The sequence below is a fragment of the Sturnus vulgaris genome, chromosome Z (genome assembly GCF_052056855.1).
Source record: "Sturnus vulgaris isolate bStuVul1 chromosome Z, bStuVul1.hap1, whole genome shotgun sequence".
In the NCBI taxonomy this organism is placed as follows: domain Eukaryota; kingdom Metazoa; phylum Chordata; class Aves; order Passeriformes; family Sturnidae; genus Sturnus; species Sturnus vulgaris.
Window position 1 is genome coordinate 56,586,603 of NC_142283.1, and position 21,049 is coordinate 56,607,651.

Below are 21,049 nucleotides of genomic sequence, written 5' to 3' on the forward strand. Positions count from 1 at the left end.
CAACAGATAAGGAGCCTGTGGCAAAGTTTGAAGCAATTTATTGGTATTCCTGGTATTGCAATATTTTAAACAACTACTGGTATATCTGAAAAATATCTGAATTATTTATCAATTCTTCCATCCAGAAGCAATCAACATAACAGAACTGCAGTGGAGCTGCTCTTCCAACCTTCTGCCACCAGGTTACACCAAGCAGCCTTGAATTCCACCCCCCACCCCAGAATACTTACAAAGCACAAAGCAGCAATCCTTCAGACAACCTGATTAATGTCCCACAGGCTCACCTTAATGCCTCAAACTTTTATTCTAATTAGTTCAGACTGAAAAGGAAAGCCAAGGCTTAAACAGCATACACTCAGTACACTCTTTGTCCCGGGGAAAACTCTTAGAGGCTGCTAAATGTGTTTCCTAAAAAAGCTTCTCTGGGTATGTAGACTCAAAGTCCTTCAGAATTATGCATTTCCTGGCAGAACTCCAATAGAAGGACACTTTTAAAAAGAACTAGACTGTGTCAGTTTGGCTGAACATGCTCTGTTATGCCTAGCCTGAAATAGGATGACAACAGTCACAGGCCTCATCTAGCTAGAAGCTGAAGATCTTAACATTTAAAAATCCAGTATCAACATGATTCTTTGTTCTAGGCTAAAGAGAGTGTCACCAGCTAGCTTGCTAGAAATGGACATTTGAGGATTCTCAGCAGGACTTGTAGGTGAAAGAACATTGCTATCAAAAAAAGGTGGTAATGCCTGCATTAGTTTCATGAAGAAAGTAAATCTATCACATTCAGTTTTATTTCAAATGCAAACTATGAATAAAGCAACCCCTCTTTTCAACTTAACAAAATGATAAGGTGAACTGCAATGAAGAAAACCAAATAAACAGATTTTTGAATATAGTACTTGTACTTTTTTCTCCTCCTCCCAGGATAATAGTTACCTACCACCCTTCACATCTCCCACTCCTTTTTTAAAAAGACAATCAGGAAAAATCCAGTTTTCTTCTCACATACATGAAGAATCTGTATTATTTTCACCATAAAGATGAAATTCATTCAAAGAGCAACAATTAAGAAGAAAAGGTTGTGTCATAATAATAATAATAAAAAGCCCAACATCTCCCCAAATTATTGACTGTAAAGGACACAGCTCTCTGACAAATACTTCTAGAATTACAACTGAAATTACTGGTTTTGAATATAAATGTTACTAATACAGTACAGAAAATATCATAGGATGAGAAAATACACAGGGAATGATGAAGTGAGCTGTTGCTATAGTGATTCTGATAAAATTCTCTCAAGTGCCTTTTCTTTTCCCCATGCAACCATAATAAAGTCTAATTTAAAACCAACTCTTCCATTAATTATATCTTTTTCCGGTATCCTGGCATACAAAACCAGACAAATTAAGAACCATAGAAGGTACTACATTTCTTGCTTCAGGGAATTTTTTTTTGATTTCAGCAATTTCAGAGTGCATCAGGATAAAACTTGCTGTTTCAAAGCTCAACAAAGGGTCACTTCTGCTCAATTCTTCTACTTAGATCTCTGAAAACTGATTAACAAAAGTCTGTAAGAAAAGGAACATATGAGTAGAGCACTGATTTGATTGTTACTATTTTACTAACTCATCTATACCTGTCATTACTTCAACAAATTAAACCTGGCTGAAAGCTAGTACACAAGTTATCAATTTATTTCTCAAAATGAGAAAGAAACGTTTGTAAAAGCCTGCTTGCAATTTCTAGTTACTGTTACCATCTTTGCGCCCCTATTCCCTTTGCCAAGCGACTGCCCACTAAAGGCTGCCACAAAGTCAGTTTCCAGCAGAAAGGCAGCTCCCACTAGCTGTATTTCAAAAGTAAGTTTAAAATCCTTCGCGAACTAAATAGTACTTATGTCGTGGACATTCTTCAATCACAAATAACTTCATGTCATTTGAGACACTTAATTGCTTTAAAGCTCATAACACTTAATTTTTTAAAAACAAATTACTACAGATATTTAGAAAACCTCCTTCTCTTAGCTACCAACTACACCAGAGATGTCACAGTGAAGCTTGCTTTCCAGTAACCATTAACCAAGCTGACAGAAATGTAGCACCAAGGGCTTTCCATACAAACAAAACAGTAACTCTAAGGTCTGTGATAGTTCAGTGTCAGAGGAAAGTGCATCACACATTAAGGTGTTTCTGCCTTTTAGCACTAAGCCTCAACTATGACAGAATACTCCTTTCACGCCTTATTAAATAGGCATACTTCATGTGTATGCATAAAGACTGCAAGAAAAGCAAACAATGATTTCTTGATTTTATAGAAGGAAAAAAAAAATCTCAGCCTTTAACAGACATTGCTGTTATGGTATTTGCAAACAGCAACTTTTTAATAATGCCTAATATTCAGTGTAAATTTAACCTGGGGCAAAATCAACATAATTTTGTTAGAGACTTAATCACCGAGAGCTGCCGTCTACTTTGGAACTATGTTGCATTCTCCATTTATTTCACTCAAACTCTTTATGGTTCACAAAACAGCTCCCAGAAATAGATCACACATTAGCCTCAAACTACTGTAACATTACACCGACTGACATAACCCTTGACACTTTTCAATTTGATCACAGCTGAATTTGCACAGATCATAAATGATGTATTTCTGTCTTGTCAAAGGCAGCAATACAGAAGTGTACAAGCCAAACTGTTTATTTTGCAGTTACTCAGTTTCACACCACATGCAATTAGAGCAAAAAAGAGGTGCTGGGAAGAGGGTGCTTCAGGAATACAAATACTGAATGGATCTCAGTAACGAACCAAAGCAGGGGAAGAGACAAACCTTGCATTTGCTGCAGAACACTTCACAAACTGGATCTGCACATTTCAGGTTTCACCTTTTCAGATCTGCTGCCACAGCTACACAATTCAAGTTAGCCTACTTTTGACCTAATACCTGTGCTCTCTGTATTTTTCACTGCTACAGTCTGATGTCCTTGTGTATTGCTCTCCTTCTGCACCCCAAGAGTGAAGGGGAGGCAGACAAGAAGGTTTCCATATTGAATATAAACACCTAAAAAACAGGACAAAAGCCCTGATACCTTCAGTTTCAGCCACAGGCACTGTCCAAAAAAGCAACCATTTCCAAAACGCTGTCCATTGGTGAATAGGCTGATCTTGGCTACCAGGCAGTTCATCATTATTCTGTTTACTTTTCATGTCTTATCTCAATGAGCAACGTTTACTTTTTTCTTCCAACCATGCATTTTCCTAATAAAAATACTTATAGCAATAAGTAATAAGAAATGCTCATGGCCTTTACACATTTTTAACTGTTCTCTAACCACAGTACTTCTGAGGCATCTAGCTAGCATACCTCTTAGCATAACTAACTTCTGAGACCAGTGAGACCGAAACATCCTTTGCCTCATTGCATGTGTCAATCCCAAGGAACAGCAAGTACATCAAGGATAACCATGGGAAACTGGACTCAAGCATTTTGTAAGGCAGTTTGAAATTTGTGGGCTCTTACCAGCTATATGACTGTTTTATTCTTTTCAGAAAAAGACTGTGCCGTCAGATCTGTTATTTAAAGAGACAGCAGGTACCTCTCTTTAAGTACTGCATGTACTGTAGGACAAATGCTCCCTTGCGTAGGTAGCTGCAAGCTGCACAGTAAAATGAGATCATGCTACTCAAAACAGGCAGAGGATTTCATAATGCAAAAAGGCATATTGTAGTTTCTCCCCTTTTAAAACAGGAACACATCCAAGATTGATAGTTAGAAATATAGTGGTCACAGCAGCAAATCTGCTAGAATCCAGTAAGCATTTGGACAACGCTCTCACAGTGTGAGTCTTGGGGTGTTCTGTGCAGAGACAGGAGCTGGGCTCAATAAGCCTGATTGGTCCCTTCCAACTCAGCATATTCTATGATAACTCATTAATGCTTTTTGTTGTGCTAATGACTGGACCACAATGCAAGGCCTGGATGACTTGATATGTTGCCCTTTTACAGTGGCCTACTCAGACCTCGTATTCAGGCTCCAAACTGACATTTACAGCACCAGTTCCCCAGGACATGATATCGAGCTCTTATACACGTGGTACTACTCACTGCACAGGAGAACAGAGGAGGAGAAACACTACAGCTATGTGCATTTATGTACTACACGCCTTTCAGTCTGGGCAAGGAAAATCACAAAAAGAAGTAATCACTGCCACACAGTAACTTCAATAAAGACAAAAAAAATCCTTTTGCTGGTAAACTGGACTGTACCACTCCTGCTGCATTTGATCTGCTGTCATGCTCTCACAGTAGCTGCTACACTTTGTCCACCCCCAGTCAGACACACCAATAGCCAGTCTGGTTTGTCAACTTTGGCACAGAGAGTGTACACAAGGGGGAGGGAGATCGTGTCCATTTACACCCAGCTGTCTGCTGCCAAAGGCCATCTACTTAGCTTGCTGCTCAATTTAGTCCAGCTCTGCTCACTCCCTAGCGGAGCTTTGAAAAAAGAAGTATTTTCCCCCTTTTTAAAATTAAAACAATACTTACAGAGGAGAGAGCAGAATAAATGTCAATGTAAAGAGGATCATCATAAAATTGACTTTGGAGATTAAAGGCAGCTTTATATCCACACCAATTCTTGAACAACATGAAGGTGAAAATTAGCTTGCAAATCCAGATGCCAAAATTTGTGCGCTTTCAGCCTGACAAGCTCTAGAGTGAAGGGACTGGGGTAGGGGGAGAAATAACCAAAATCCTTGTTCACTTTTCAGCATGAGAAACGAATTATTATTGGTTGGGTCTACGTTTACAGCTGAGCAAACAGGCATTTCTATCAGCTGCTCTCTTGTATATCCCTTTCCAATTAAAAAAAAAAAATCCAACAAAGTATTCATTGCTGCTGCTTAAATGCTCTGTAAACTAGATCCTGGGTCTAATATTCACCTGGTCCCAAGAGAAAACACACAGCTCCTCCAAGCTACCAGGAACCTGCCTCAATCAGCTGAGGACCTGGCACACCACATAGGCACACAGTCATTAATTAGATGAAAGCTGGGAGGCAAGGACAACCCCAGCACCCTTCAAGGATGTTCAGCCCAGCATCCCACAGAGATCCATCAGTGGTGAAGATGGAAAATAACTGCTGAAAGCAGCCACAGTGTTACTTCTGAAACAATCAATTCCACATTTAAATGAGTCCCTCAGGCATTCAAACTGATGTAGCAAAGGAGTGACAGAGAGGCAGCTGAAAAGCCTGGGAACAGGGACACATCAGGATTTCAGGAAATAGGTAAGGAGATAAAATCCACTGACAAGGGAGGCTTGGACTTCTAAGTTTTTTCCAAACCCATACTGTTCTTCCACCCCACAAAGCCCTCCACAAAAAATCAAAAAAGAAAGGTAAGAAAGGGACTATGTCAGCATTAGTCAATCTAGTTGGGAACCAAGGATTTACCAAGTAAGTCTCAGAAACATAAAAAGGTAACAAGAACTATGGCAGAAGGAACAGTTGCAGGTAGCTCAGCAGAGTGCTTGGTACAAAGAAGCAATGGAAATGCAGAAAATGCAACTGGACTCATTCCAGCAGACAATTCAGATACGTTATCCATAGCATGCAGCTTTAAAAATAGTCCATTGTTAAAGCAGCATTTAAATAACAAAAAATACCCCAATCAACCAACCAGCCAACCAAGCAACCAAGATAGCAATCAATCAACAAAAAAGTAAGCAACCTGAATGACTGTTTTGGTTTGGTTTTTGGCTTTTTCTATTTTGCTACTGAGCATCTTATATTCAGAAATTTGCATCTTAAATCAACTTTTCTGGTAAACAATAAGCCTAATAACCAAGACCTTTGCTTACCTACTGATTCAATACACCTCCATTCAATTACAGCTAAGCATTGTTTTGTGGGTCCGTCTGCAATCAAGCTTCTTAGGGTGAACACTTTTTCAGAGGCACAAATGTACATGCAGAAATTAGCAGATACACAAGCTGAATAAATCTACCTACTTGTTTTCAGTTTTGTTCTGAACTCTAATCTTTTTGGATATTTCTAAATATGGAACTATTTTAAAAAAATGGAAGAGTAACATAATTTACTTTTCAAATTTACTACTGGAGCCAAAAAGTAACCTACAGTCTCTGTTGGATATAATCACATAATTATCTACATGTTTTTATAACTGAATATTGACATAACATTTTCAGTCCTACAAAAGCATAAACATCAACTTTTTTAAAAATAAAAGGCAGCTACTTGAAAATTAACATGCCTAATAATATACAAGCTAAAGAAAGACGCATGCCAATGTAAATCTACCTCCTCCCCATCATAATAATTTTCATTTGGTTATAAAACCATTTTGTCTAAAATGGAGTATAACAGAACAAAGTAAGATCAGATCTGTAACTGTGGTGCAGTAGTCCATCTCTTAACATGGTCATCTTAAATATTCTTTCCATTTCCAAAGGCTTTTACCTTCTGGAACCTATATCACACTTGCTATCTATTACTACATATTGTGCAGCAATGTGCATAAAAAACACAGATAGTCTGAGCACAATAGATTATATTGGATCCACTCTACTGTATCATATAACTAAGATAAACATCTTCACTGTTACCTACAAAGCACAGAACACTTTTCTTGACTATTAAGTCCACTTAGATGGTATAGTCCCTTTTTTATGTACTTGATCAGACCATAGCTGTCTTAAAAGCCTGTGAAATAAATCAAGATTTTACGTAACAATGACTTAAAACTAAGATCATACAGACTTTTCATTACATATAGCAAAATGAAGCAATGTCCTCACTGAAATATTGCATAAACCTTGTATTTCATAGGTTGGCTGAGGTGTGACAGGAAAAAATTTCCTAATGTCTTTGTTCTTCTCTCCATCAATCTACCCTACAAACTAGCACATGACTTGCCACCATTCAACCATACTGGCAGTTTTCTTAACAAGTGTGGTACAGAATAGAAATTCTCAAGCAATGGAATGTCAGAGATGCTTTGGTCCCAGGTCTGCTTCCAAGCAACCTGCAAGAGCATATACTGTTACCATGGTAGAAAACAAAAAAAGTCATGAAACTGCTTGTATAAGTCTTACTAGCACTCACATTAGTTTCCTGAAAAAAATCTTTCCTCAAATATTGTAAAGAAAAAAAAATAGAAAACCAGATAGACATCCCTTTCCATGTTGAACTACCCTGTGGCCCTGGAATGTTTCAAAACATTTCACATTCTTAGTGGATGTCCAGTCCCACTTTCTTATAAGCCTTCCTTTAGTTAGAAGTCAGAGAAAACAATTTTAAGAAAAAATACAAAGTGGCTCAACTTTACAGCATGTACATTTAACCCAAGATGCATTTTTAACACAAAAGCTGTGGCAAGCAATGCAACTCCTATTTCCCAGACTGAGGACACTTGAAAGCCAACATTATTTACTGCCTATCTTCAGCCTCCAGCTCCTAACTTAGTTTTTACCATATAAAATTAACACAACACATCCTGTTCTTAAAAACTGATGTTCAATAAAATTATTGCTCTCATAAGAAGCTCATTGACAGCTGCTTGCAGAGTCCATTTAATCCAGGAACAAGCTGATTCACTCCTTGGAAAACCACCTTTAATGGCAACAAAATAACATCTCAACTTATCTCAGAAACTACCTTTACTCTTTCTTTTACTACTGATGACAGTAAAAATCTTGATCACTGACATTCCTAAGACACTTCCTGCCGGGTCTGGAAACCTTTTGACTTTGTATTTGGCCCTCTGTTTATGACATTTAAACTGTTTAGCATTTTGAGTATGCTGGTTTCAGTAGCACAAAAACCTGAATTTCCCAATATATAGGAAAAATACTCTCTCATTTTTAGCCTATTTTATTATTTTATATGTGCTGTGTAAAAACAAATGAAGATAAAATTGTCAAATATTTTCATCTGAATTGCTACCCCACAATCAAGTGCTACTCAGCACTACAATTCTGTAAATTAAAGCTAACCAAAAAATCAATAGAATTCCTATTTGTAAAAAGTAAACCAGCTCACATGCCCCACAAATAAAAATCTGTATGAAATTTGTTTCCCCAAGAAAACAGCTAGCTCTACAAGCAGCGTAACACAAATTAGAGTAGGTTACTAGTAAAGCAACTGAAAACAGAATTTTTAATAACTATGTCCCCTTCTACAGCTGCAGACACAATATATTCCTTACTCTTCTGTGTTATGTTTAGTTTAGCCCCAAAATGAGTATGTGACTCAAAGAAGCAAGAACGCATGCTTACCATATCTATATTAATATAGGAATAAAAACTAGTGCCTACAAATACAAAAATCCTGACATACTGAGAATCTTTTCACCAAATAAAAAACAAGATTTCCTAAATTGCTATGTTTGAAATGGAAAACATTTTCTAAATGCTTTCCATGTTGTATTTAATATCATTAATGTTTACATACTCAATAAAATGTGAACATTTGCAGAAAAGTAATACTTTCATTTAAGGTTCTTTCTCAAAGGCAGCTATCCACATCAGGAAAAACAGCATTCTGGTAAACATTTATCTCTCTCTTTTTTTTTTTTTTTAAAGTAAAATTAAATATATAAAACAAAGCTGTAAAGAAATACCCTTAAACCATGGAAGTATCTACATAAGACTGTCTCTTTGCTCAGGAAGAAAATGGCTCCAAACTGAGTACAATCCTTCGAAAGAAATTAAACTGGTTTGAAGAAATTGTTTTCTGCTGCCAGAAAACAGCAGTAAGGCTTTCTTTAAGATAATTTAAATTATAAACATGAAACATTATTAAAAGATTTTACTTGAATTACGGTTTCTTGCTTGCTGATTTAAACTAAGACCAAGTCAACAATAAAATTATTCTAATTCTAATCAACCTGCCTGCAGTAAGACAGTCCTGGCCTACATCATGTCAAGATTATTCCATAACAAACAGTTCATAGTTATTTTTTCTACTGTATTTATTTTGATCCCAAAAGGAAAGACTTGCACCACACAGAAGAATTATTTAGGTTTATGGATACAATAATCACAAAGTTAATAATTCCTAAGGAAGCAACCATGGCAGCTCTGGTAATGGTTGTAAGCCTAATAATTAACGAGTTTATGCTGGTAGCTGCCACTTTCAACATAAAAGAAAGTGAAAAGATTGCTGTAATATTCAACACTATTTAGGAAAGTTAAAGGACAAGGAACTTAATAAAACACTAACTTCATATGTTATTTTTTTTTCTATTTACATGGGATTGGAGACTGGCTTTGACTGCTGTTGCTGCTCAGGGGCTGTAGGGGAACCAGGAAGTCCTTGCAGGAGAAGCCAAATGGAGTTAATTCTCCAGTATATCTTTACTATTATTAGTCATATTAGTCATTAACTAAAGGTAGCAAAGGAATAGATCTTTGCTTGCACTTGTTTTAAATTCTGAAGCTTACAAAAAGTTTTAGTCTGTCCTGGCCATTTGTACTCACACGAACAGCTCGCTCTCTACATTTTTGGCTGCATTTAACCTCTGTCTGGACTTTCAGTATTTCTAAATCATAATGCAAGATCTGCCTTCAGATTGGCTTTGTGCTGATACAGAGATTTACTAAACAACTTCTGGAATGCCACTGGATATAGAAAAACTGACCTTTAAGGATGACTATAGGTCAAATTCTGAGACAACATTGCCCTTTGACCTTCAATATATGAGTGCAACAACTGAGGTATGGTCACATTGTACCTTTAGACTATTTCCAGTAGGAGCTAATAGACAGAAAGCTTTGAGCTGTTGGCAAGATGCTGGGTGAAAGATACAGAAAGATACTCTTTTCTTCCAAGAATTAAAATGAAACCCTGCCTTCCAATACTAAATGAAAAATGTATCCACATGGAGTGTGGACCAAGTAATTTCTGTCAATTTCTCAACGTGACTGGCTTCATCTTTCTATTGACTCCACAAATACTGTGGATGAGGAGGAAGACAGATTACCCCCAACACTGACATTGCATCTGTAGAAGAATCCTTCTTTTCCTCTTGTTTTAAATATAAAGCTTTTAAAATCAAAATGCTTGTCCTTCTAGTATTGGCAACACACACAAAAAAAATTAGTGTGCATGAAAAGCCTTCCAACTTTTTGTGCTTTTATATGCAGTGCCTAGAAAATTCTTGACCAGTTTCTGCCAAGTTTAAAGAAAACCATATATACAAAAGGACAGACGAACTATGGAAATCAGACAACTGAAAAGGCATGTAATACAGGAAAAGATTCCTCTGAATGCTTTTCAATATTTTATCTTTACTGATGGTTCTCCTGCACTTCACAGCATGTTACAACTAATGTTTTTTTTCCAAAGATTCCAGCACTTCAGACTGTGACAAACCACGGACAGGCAAAGACAACAAACTGTGAAAGATGAGAGGGAGAGCAACGTGTGCCCCTCTGTGCACAAATGAGTGAACGCTGGAGTCAGAAGCACAGTGGAGTCCCTACGGCCAGAACGCCAACATCTGACAGCACTGGCTTGGATAGTGACCGATATTTCTTCACATAAAGCAGCATCACACACTGGCAACCATAGTGGAATAGCACTAAAGCCTCATATTTCTATCATTCACATGAAAGTAAGTAAATATTCTAATGAGATACATCTCTCTGGTGTTTCCCTTCCTTGTGCCTCCCTACCTTCTGAAAAGACGCCCATATCTTTTGTAAATGAACTTATTTTAGAGCACTCAGCCTAGGCTGGTGTTCAAACTGGTAAAACAGACCATTCTGCCAACAAAGTGTATTTGTCTCTTTAGATGCTTCCACCACTTCTCAATATCATTTCAAAATAACTGCTGCATAAGTCGAATAGCAGGCAGCTATTTCCAACTCATTTATTTTTATACCTTTTTTTTTAACCCGTACACTTCTGTGGAGGCATTGAGAACCAAGATTTGATCTGTTAATGAAGTCCATTTCACCTACAGCCTTAAGAGAAAGAAAACATCTCAAAGGAAGAATTAAATATGTTACAGGACTTTGTCTACATCTCTTCTATTTGTGCTTGATGGTATTCATTATGTACTGTAAATTTATATACAGAAACAAAGCAGCATACTAGTGAGAATGAATGCCACACAAGTATCATTCAGTAATACATTTTTTGGTCCATTGTGAAAATTTATTATAAACTACTTTAGAGTAACAACAATTTCAGACGCTAAGCTGGTCGACTAGCATGAAAGTAAATGTGCAACCTCTGTACCCATAGAACAGACATGTAAATATAGAGAGTACAAGTGAAACTTCTTCTGCATGTAATGACACACAGGTATTATTAGGAAAAAGCACAATTTCATATGTACAGAGATGACAGAGCCAAAATTATTTAAAGGCTAAAATCTGGCTTCAAAATTGTATCTTCCAACGTAAACGATTCTATGAGTCTATAAAAGATAGTACATCTAAGAATAACTTCTAATAATTTGCTATTGTCCCATTTGTGATTATAATCAAGTATAGACCCCAGGTAATAAATCCTGAAGTCTGCTGAAACAGCTCTGTTTAAAAATAAAAATCATCGATCACAGAAAGTGTCACAGGAAGGTAATAAGAAGATCTAGGCAGATTGTGAAAGAATTTGAAGAGCACATGCACATACAAACACGTTCTCCAGACATTGTGTATACTTTTGTCTACACTGTGGGTCATGGGTTTAATGCAATTAAAAATTCTCTTGAGAAGTCCAAACAGAAAAAAACTTCACCAATTCTTTTCACACACATTGAAAAATCTTTGTTGGCATAAAACCTACATACAACATCAGCAGTTACCTCATCACAAAACCTCTCCTCATTATGCTAATGTTTCAATCATATGAAAAACACCCTGATGTGTGAAATACTGACATCTCAGTGAGACAGGACAAAGTACAGCGAACTGCAGACCTTTGAAGTGCTCTGCATTCTGATGAGAATTTCTGTTGGGATCCTAGGAGATGAAAGGATTTTTCAAAAGTCTGACAGTTAACAGAGGGAGGGAGGTATTCAGAAGAGAACAAAAAGAGGAGCACTGAAAGCAGATGACATCATGCCTCAAACTGGCCTTTACCATCTTACTGACATGTACCACAATGTAGCATAGCAGTTTCCACATAGCTATTCTTGAGAGCTCAAGATCCTCTGTGGAGACAGTATGGCTGGAGACCTACTGCTTTAAAAGGAGAAAAAATTGAAACAGGTCTAAATATAACACATATATTTTATTTTGGGATTCTAAATGCATTAGGGTAATGCTCCAGAATACTACTTTTTGAAACTATGTTCTGCCTCACATTATAGACGGAAAGTCTACAAAGCTAACAAATACAAGATCTGTCACTCCTGTCTCCAAGAAAACACAACACTGCAAGCATGGAAATGCCATTGCTTCCCTCTGATTCTTCCCACAGGCAGTTCGCATTTTGTACCAGGAACATCTTCCAACGTTATAGGGGAGCTGGAACTGATTACCCTTCCCCTCAGGTTACCAGAGGCTCCAAACACTGGGCAGAGGTATCAAATTCCCTTCCTTATACTCTACAAGCAGCTAAGGGGAAAGCCACAGGACTTTGGAAATTGACTGATTATTTATGTTCAGGCAAATGCACATACAGTCAACTTACTAGGCCATGTACACAACATTTGTTTGCAACTTGTATACCTCAGAAGATATAAAATACAAAAGAGACATAAAACCAGCTTTTCTCTGATATTGCCTTTCTCCTGTTCAGAAGTTTCATCTCCTTAAATGAAAGAAAAATTATACTTGAAGCTTTTTCATTAAGACAGAAAAAGAGAGACTTCTTGTCAAAGCTTCTCTGCTTTTTAACTTCCCCTCTCTACTCCCCTCATTTATGCTTCATGGTGTGGCCATTTACACTGGACATTTTCCTGTGTCAAACATCCTCACAGCTACAAAGACCTGTCTTTATAAAAATGTCTTTCATTTTACCTCCAGCCTAAGTGCAAAATAAGACCAACCAAAGGGTCTTACAAACAGCCACATTTCCTATGTCCCAAAACTAGAACACTTATTTTCACTTGGCAGAGAAAATACTGTTATAATTAGGACTTTTACATGAATTGCAGACCTCTCAACACTTTTGCTACCTGCATACATATCCATTTTGAGAATAGTTTCACAGATCAATGCTAGAATGAAGTCTCCTTAAAAATTGATGCTAGTATCACCAAAAGACAGCATTTTGCAACACCAAAACAAAGCTGCAACACAGGGACACACAGAAGAAAAATTGCACCTAGAGCATGTGTGACAAGCCATGTGACACACCAATACTTTTCTTTTTTCTCCATATGGATGATTAATATCTGTATCAATGATAAATTATTATATTTGACATGCACACAGCTATACTCTCACCAGCCATAGTGGAATTTCATCCCAGGAAAACAGTAAATAACGATGATTGGTTTTGAACAGTAACTCTCTCTACCAGAATGTATTCTTAAGGATAGAAATATCTTGTGGTTTTACCTGAGGTACTAACCAGGCACATATTAAGACTAAGGATATTTACATATTAGAGATTCCCATAATGGACCATTTTTTATGCTTCTAACTTTTTATCACTCTTTCTGAACTTCTTTTTTTCAAGAAGGAAGAATCTGTAAGACACATTACAGACACCTCAATATCTGGATTTTATCTATGCCATTTGGATACTTTGCAATTAAAACTACCCCACTTTCCTTTGCATGTCAGGGAAGTCAAAGGCCTCTTGGAATCCCTGACCCTAGAGGGCCTGACTTTGTCAGAGAGGACTTAAAGACATGTGGCAAAATACAACACATTCAAGAATGTTACTAAAAGGTACTAGAGGGCTCGCATTAAATTGGGTTTACCTCCTTCTGTTTTCCTCTCTGCTTTTGCAGGATGGAAAACTGAATTCTGACCACAAATTCTGGTAAGACTAGTGAAATCTTGATCAAAAGGAATGACAACCACTAACCTCCCCTCCCATGAGATTATTTTTCCTCCTTTTATTTTTAAATTACAGGATATTGCTAGTATTAACCCATTTCCATCCTTTCCTTCCATCTTGAAGTTCTAAGGTTCAGACACTGTCCCAACAGTACCACAGAATCAGGGACATCTGAAGTTTAATGCAGTCACATACTTAAAACTGTGCGTATACTAAAACCAGCTATCTAGAAAACATCTTAACTAAAAAGAAATCAACCTATTTTTATGAGTAATAACCTGACATTATTTGTAAGGATGCTCTCTCATGCGCTTTGACAGGATGTGTTACTGTCTCCATCATAAAATTTAGTTCTCAAAATATGTGTGCAACTGTCATAAAATAATTAATTTATTCTAGTGATCAGCAATAATTGCTACCCTCTTAAAGTCAATACTGAGAGGTATTGACATGAAGCAAGCAAGCATTCAACCTGACAGGGTACCAGAAAAGGTACCCTCTACACTTCAATCAGCACTAAAATAGTTGCCCAAAACCCTAAAAACCCGTGCATGAAGTGAACTACACTGCTTATCTGAGAAACATACAGGTACTAAGGGGATAATATACTTAATTCAGCCTTGACTTGATCATTATCACACAACGCTGATTTTCAGTCTTCCATGTTCTAAGGAAAAAGCTTCCTTGAGTCCTACACTAAGACATCCAAATATCATGCACTCAATTCAGATAAATAATGACTCAGAGAACAAAACAAAGTATCAGAAGGAAAAACTGTGAACAAATATTACTCCTTATAATTTCATCATCTCTAACATAGACCACAGCTCGAGGTTGCATTAGCTGCTAGTTCAGTATCTCAGATTAACATGCCTGACAGAAGACAATGCCAGAGGTCCAGAGAAGGCAGCCATAACCATGGAGAAGTTGGCAAGAAAGTGCTTGGCTGTGAGTTGTAAGACAAGTAGATGTGCATACATTTCAAGAGAGAAATCAAAGCCAAGGAGCTGGAAAGGTTCAGTCTTCAAAGGACAAGACTTCATGGTATTTACTCGGATGACTCAAACTTCATGTTGGGGGTGAAAAGATACTTACTTGTAAAGGTAGTATTCAGCTTGATCCACTTCTTCTCGTGAAGAAATATTGTCAACAAACTGATTAAAAAATAAGAAAGAAAAGCTTAAAAAGGAAGCACTCACATAAAGCATATTAGAAGAAAATGCAATAACAAAACACATTTGCCTGGAATATTTAGCTGTCTGACAGTACTGGAATTCTTCGAGAAATCTTTGCTTGCTCCAAATTCTGGTTTCTTCTAGACTGCTAAAACTCAAACCTTTTTAAACTGAGGCAACTCCCTTCCTTAATTCTGAGAAACTTTATGCATCTTGAAAGCCATCTGAGGATTAAACACCTATAGCTCAGTATCCTGTATTTTTGCTGTTCCTCTAAACCTTCAGATCTTTAATCATACCCTTATTTTAAGCATATATTCAGTTCCTTACATTTTTTGCCACAATTGAGTGAGTCTTGACATGCCTCATTGCTTTTTCAAAAAAATATTCTTTTCCCTATAGTTTGCCTGTTGTGCCTATTCATACTATTACATATATATATTCTGAAGCACAGGGACAGCAAAATTTTGTATTTCACTATACTTTATAATGGTAGGAAAAAAATCAACCCCCATGCAGTACAGCACAATTGTCCTCTCATTTACAATCCTGTCTTCTTACAGAACTCCCAGTTTATTACTTAAATACAAGCCAAGTTTTCAACCGGACTTTGTCTTATGGTAACAGTGAATCCTGTTTTCCTGTATGTTTTACTAACGTAAGCATAAAGGTGCAGGATCACTACAGCATCTTTATAATATAATACCTTCAGTTCATAATAAACAAACATGTCCTCAAGGTAAGTACTTCTCTTTACCCTAAGCCTAAGCTAAAAAAAATTTAAAAAAAATTAAAAAAAAAAAAAAAAAAAAAAATCAGCTGACTGGTATTTCGTTTCCCATTTCTTAATTTTCTTTGCATGCTTTACATACAGAGATCTCGTCTGCTGAGCATGGCAGTAGCATGCCTGTGTGCTTTGCCTACATTTCAGAAAATAAGAATCTGATGTTAGCTCTAGGTATTGAAAAGTGGGGCTGTTTGACAATCTGAAAATGCCGTTTCTCCAGGGAAGTCAACCTAAGCAGGAAAAGAGTAAATCTGATTCATAAAAAGGAGAGGAACACCCATTTCCCTCGTAGATACTGTCTCAGAAGCCATGGTCAAGAATGCTTGATCTGTATAAATGCTTGCTCTTGTAACTGAACAAAGCCTTCTGTGACTCCTCAGTTAGGGGTGCAAATTACCCTAGTTAGTGATATTACTGAGATAACTCAGCTTCTCTGGATAATTTTGAAGACTGAAATTAGTTTTTGTTTTTTAAACAAACGACATACTTATTCTCCTTCCTCATTACAAATACTCATTTACACAGGGTATTTAAAAACACGTATCTCTGCTCTTCCTTCACCTTTCCAGATTAATCCATCCAGAGGATGGAACTGGTTACTAATCTCAGTAAAAATAATGGCTTTGCTTAACCCATGTCAGCATTTGTTCTGCCTCAGTCTGCTGCAACGAAAGAAAGCCATAAAAACAAAATATGCCCACCTCCACCTCACTCTGAAAGAAGCCTGGAACTGGAGGAAGACAGACAGTGCAGTATACGAATTCAGTGCATTCTCTGAAATGCACCCAGCAGCCTGGGTTCTTATACAGTGCCTGAAGAGGTTTTAAAGTGCTCACAAAGACAGAAACTATAGGAAGGCAGGAAACATATTGGAGAAATACACAACCCAATAAGAGTGAAGTCCAATTTTACTGAGAAAAAAAATTGTTTCGAAGACCCTATGGTCTGGGTAATAACTAGTAAGTACAAAGTATCAATAAAACAGGCTTTTAATCTTACGCAGCAATTTAATAGTATAACAAGATATTTATGACCCCAGAACTCCTAACAGAGGTGGTATCATTTATGGCCTCTCAGCTCACTTGACTACACAAGCATTCCACAGTCACTTCTACCAGTTTATGGATGGTATTTATTTCCTTACCCGGGCTACTGTCAAAGAGCTGACAGGCAGTTTTCTTTCATAGGTTCTGTCCATTAAGTGGGCTAAGTCAGCTGGAGAAAGCAGAAAAAGCATGCGTTTAATCAACTGAAACATCAGGAAAATCTGCAGAGCCATCATATAACCTAGAATAGAACCTATGTCCATGAAATCAAATTCTGGATTCTTAACATACAATTTAAAAATTGTATGAAAACAGTACTTTCAGTTATTGTTGAACACTTTAACAGAAAATAATACACGATGATCCTAACTTATTACAAAATAAAGGCTAAAAAACCTACTCTACGAAGTGCTGGATGAAATTAGTATAAAAAAGTCATCTACAAAAAAAAATTAACAGATGTCCTTAAAATTCCCACTTGCTTTCAAGTCTAGGATGTGCTGGACAGTGCTTTAGACATGGATTTTTATTTTACGGTAAAACAATGAGACACAGAAACATGCAGTACCATACTGATAAACCTTACAGTCACAAACAGTAATCCAAAGAAATCCTGTTAATCAAATGGGGCACTGTGCCAGTAACAAAGTAGCTTTATAGCATTCTGCTTCAGCAGTTGTATTAACAATATTAATCTGACCATGCCAGAATTTAAACTTCTGATTGTAGATAGATAGCGATTGCATTTAATGAATTAATTGGAAGTTAAATTAATTTAGTTTGGAGTTTTAGCTTGGTACTGTTCTTGGAAAATAAAGATTACCCAGAAAGAGTAAGCTGCTCAATATATGCTTAATGTCATCTATTTGACCATAAACTGAAGATACCAAATCTATAAGCTTTGGAGACTTCAATCACACTCTTTCTTGCTATTCTCTCCCATCTCGAGGACCAGAAATCTAACGCATTCCCTCTGCAACATCTGGAACTTGCTTCCTCTTTTGCAACTGTTACTCAGTGAGTCACCGCTTTGACATCTCTCAGTAAGGTCCGCCTGCCATCCTTGGAGAGCTGATAGGTTGGCCCATCTTACAATTAATTTTCCAGAAAGGTCAACCTGCCTCCACATCTGTCACAGAAATGTGAGTTAAGCCAATTGCAGCACCACATCAGAACAGACTAAGCCTTCTACTCTTGCAAAGTTGTCAGGGGCAGGAAACAGCACTGCATCAGTAACATGCTCTGTCTCTGAAGGACGCTGTCCAAAAAACAAGAAATATCACTATTTATTACTTTAAAAACACCTGTACCACAGTGAACAATGGAGGGTGAAGTTTTAACAGAACATTGCTATTCTGACCTTATAGGTAATCTGTCAAATTACAGCACATGGATGAAGTTTCCAGCAAAATAACAGAGTCTTGAGTTGGAATAGACAGTTGACTCCTAGTCTGTAAAATGCTGCTGTCTGCCACATAGCCGTATTCCTTGTTTACATAACAACTTTCCTCCTGAGTTCTTCAAAACACAAAATAAGTATTTATCCTCTGGCTGAGGGAAGGCAAACCATATTCATGACCATGAAAGCAAAGGGAAACTTGTGGCAAAGTTAGTAAGGCTAGTACCAGCTCCTACAAAAGACAGCGCAAGACACTGAGATGATGAGGGCTATCAAGGCCATGCTATACAAGATAACCACTACAAAACCAGATGCAATTTTTTAATGGTAAAGAAATTTATATGAGTATATCCTTACAAGAAGTACCTATAAGTGCCTTTGATTTTGTATTACCCATCTCTCCAGAAGTCACAAAGGTCATGATGAAACATGTAGGTAAAGGCACAGGGAGCATTCCCAATAGTGCCAGAAGCTAGAGAGAAGGGATGCTGCAACCAACTCAGCTTATCCAGATCAAAGCACCAGGTAGGTCTTTGTCTAAATTAAATCAACTGTCATCCACCATTCTTAATCTCCATTTTGAGACAGCTGGAAAAAAGCATTTGCTTCAAAATCTTGTATCTTGTATCTTTGATGATACAGTAATGTGGAGCTGAGACTCAGAGCTCATTTATTTATTCCAGAACTGGTTTTATTATGCATCACCCTCCTGAATCTAGAAGGTGATCCATTCTGGGCCACACCCAAGCCCTGAGCTTGGCATTTCTTTTGTCAAGGTGCTCATGAAGATGAAGAGCACACTAGAAAACCACTAGAGTGACTTGACTACTTTAGTAGCATATAAACCAAATGAATACAATGCCATGAATACAAGATCACAAGACTTTTAGCCATTATACAACAGCATCCTAAGAGATTTCACACATAAAATTTTAATGACTGACCTTTACTGCTGCCTACAAAGCTGAAACTCTCCATCAGATCTACAGTATGGAAAGCACTTATCTATGAACTCCATATATACATTAAACACTTATCTCTCATCTCCAGTGTAAGAGTCACTACAAAATGAGGGCTGATAAAAGAATAGCAGACAAATGAAGACAATGGGAAATTTAGCTTTGTTTTCAGACAAGTTGTTGTTCCGGTAATAGTCATATTACAGGAATTAATTGCAACGAGTAATTATTTCCTAGCTTATTTTCAGTGAAGAACACCTAAAACTAGACTTTTTCTCAAAAGCATAATTTGAAATAATTCAGCCACCTTTTGTAAATCAAATTTGCTTCATAAGCTGCTACTCAATAATCAAGATTAAAGTTTCTTCTTAGTTAAAGCATCCTGACAGCAGTGCTAGAACGCAAGCATGTGAATGCCCAAGTCTCCTAGCATTGTTGGTGGTAAACCTCAAGAGTTTACACTGGTGTATAATCAAACCAATATTTTAATAGTCAAATCAAAATTCTATGCACATTTTAACAGATACATACTGCATATGCTTTTATCTGACTCATCAAAAAAACGAGTAGTCTATACAATCTCTCATATATATGCTACCTAAAAATACATTTCTACAAGATTAATTTAATAAATTTAATTTCTCTAAAAATACTCAAGAATTAATTAAATGAACGAAACAAACCATAAATATAAGCTTAGGTCATTTAATTTCAGGCCATGACTTCACAGAGGTCTCTGTAACACTGATATATGAGATATCATGTTCACTTATATTTTCAGTTTTTTATAGAAACTCAACGTCTTGCTGCCTGCAACAGAATAGTTCAAATCAATGATTCGAAAAATACTGACCCTCACCTTCCAAGCCAGTGGTTATGACTCCTAACATCAGTTTGCAGGCCTGGGAAATGATCGTCGTTTCAGTTTGATTCACAGTGTGTATCCACCCACAGAATGTAGCCACATCAACAAGTAGCACATTATCAATAAGTGTCATATTTGGCCACCATATAAAGTCACTTTTATAATACTTACACCCTTGTATTCTTAGAAGTGGTTCATTCAAGACAGAGTTCTGATGCAGTGGTGAGAAATGGCAATACAACTGAGATGCAAAGTTTACCTGTCCTGGGAGTGATGGGCAGAGCTAATACCTTAATTCACTAAGGCTAACTGGCGCTATAAAGAAAGTCTTGCTTTATTTTAAAGACCCAACTGAAATATAAAGGCTGAGGCAAGTATTTTGCCTTACAAATTTATTTGTTCCTCATTTATCCCTATTTCCACATAACTGGAAAGAACAACAGGTTTGTACTGAACAAGGCTTTGAATGGAAATTATTCATGTCTGTAAGGGCAGCACTGCCACCTGGTGTTGCAGATGAGTCAATTTAGGCATTGTGAATCTTTCTAACAAAAAAAAGAAATTTCCTATCTCACCTGGATTCTGCCATCCCCTAGGATTCTGGTTTCCTTTGTACTTCATTTTTAATAAGTGGAATCCAAATTACATCTAGACAGGTATGTTCCTACCAACAAATAATTTGCAAATTCGAAATTAACACATTTTCAATTCCTATCTTCCTGAACAAAAGCTTTTCGGTACACAAAATCTAGTCTTGCTCTTTCCATACATTTTTCAGTAGTGAAGTTTGTTAAACTCATTCAGACCTGGATTCTAAACTGAGATTACGGAGAAGACA

General features: G+C 37.0%; 1 protein-coding gene across 2 annotated transcripts in view; it reads right to left on the reverse strand.

The window, feature by feature from the left end:
* Window positions 1-21,049, reverse strand: part of MRPS27 (mitochondrial ribosomal protein S27) — a 42,866-nt gene that overhangs the window by 17,974 nt on the left and 3,843 nt on the right. For both annotated transcript variants that reach the window (XM_014882860.2, XM_088156008.1), the window contains exons 3-4: window positions 17,087-17,157; window positions 15,076-15,134 (exon numbers count right to left, since the gene is read on the reverse strand). In XM_014882860.2, coding sequence (XP_014738346.2) covers window positions 15,076-15,134; window positions 17,087-17,157 — 130 coding nt within the window. The remainder of the gene's footprint in view (window positions 1-15,075; window positions 15,135-17,086; window positions 17,158-21,049) is intronic.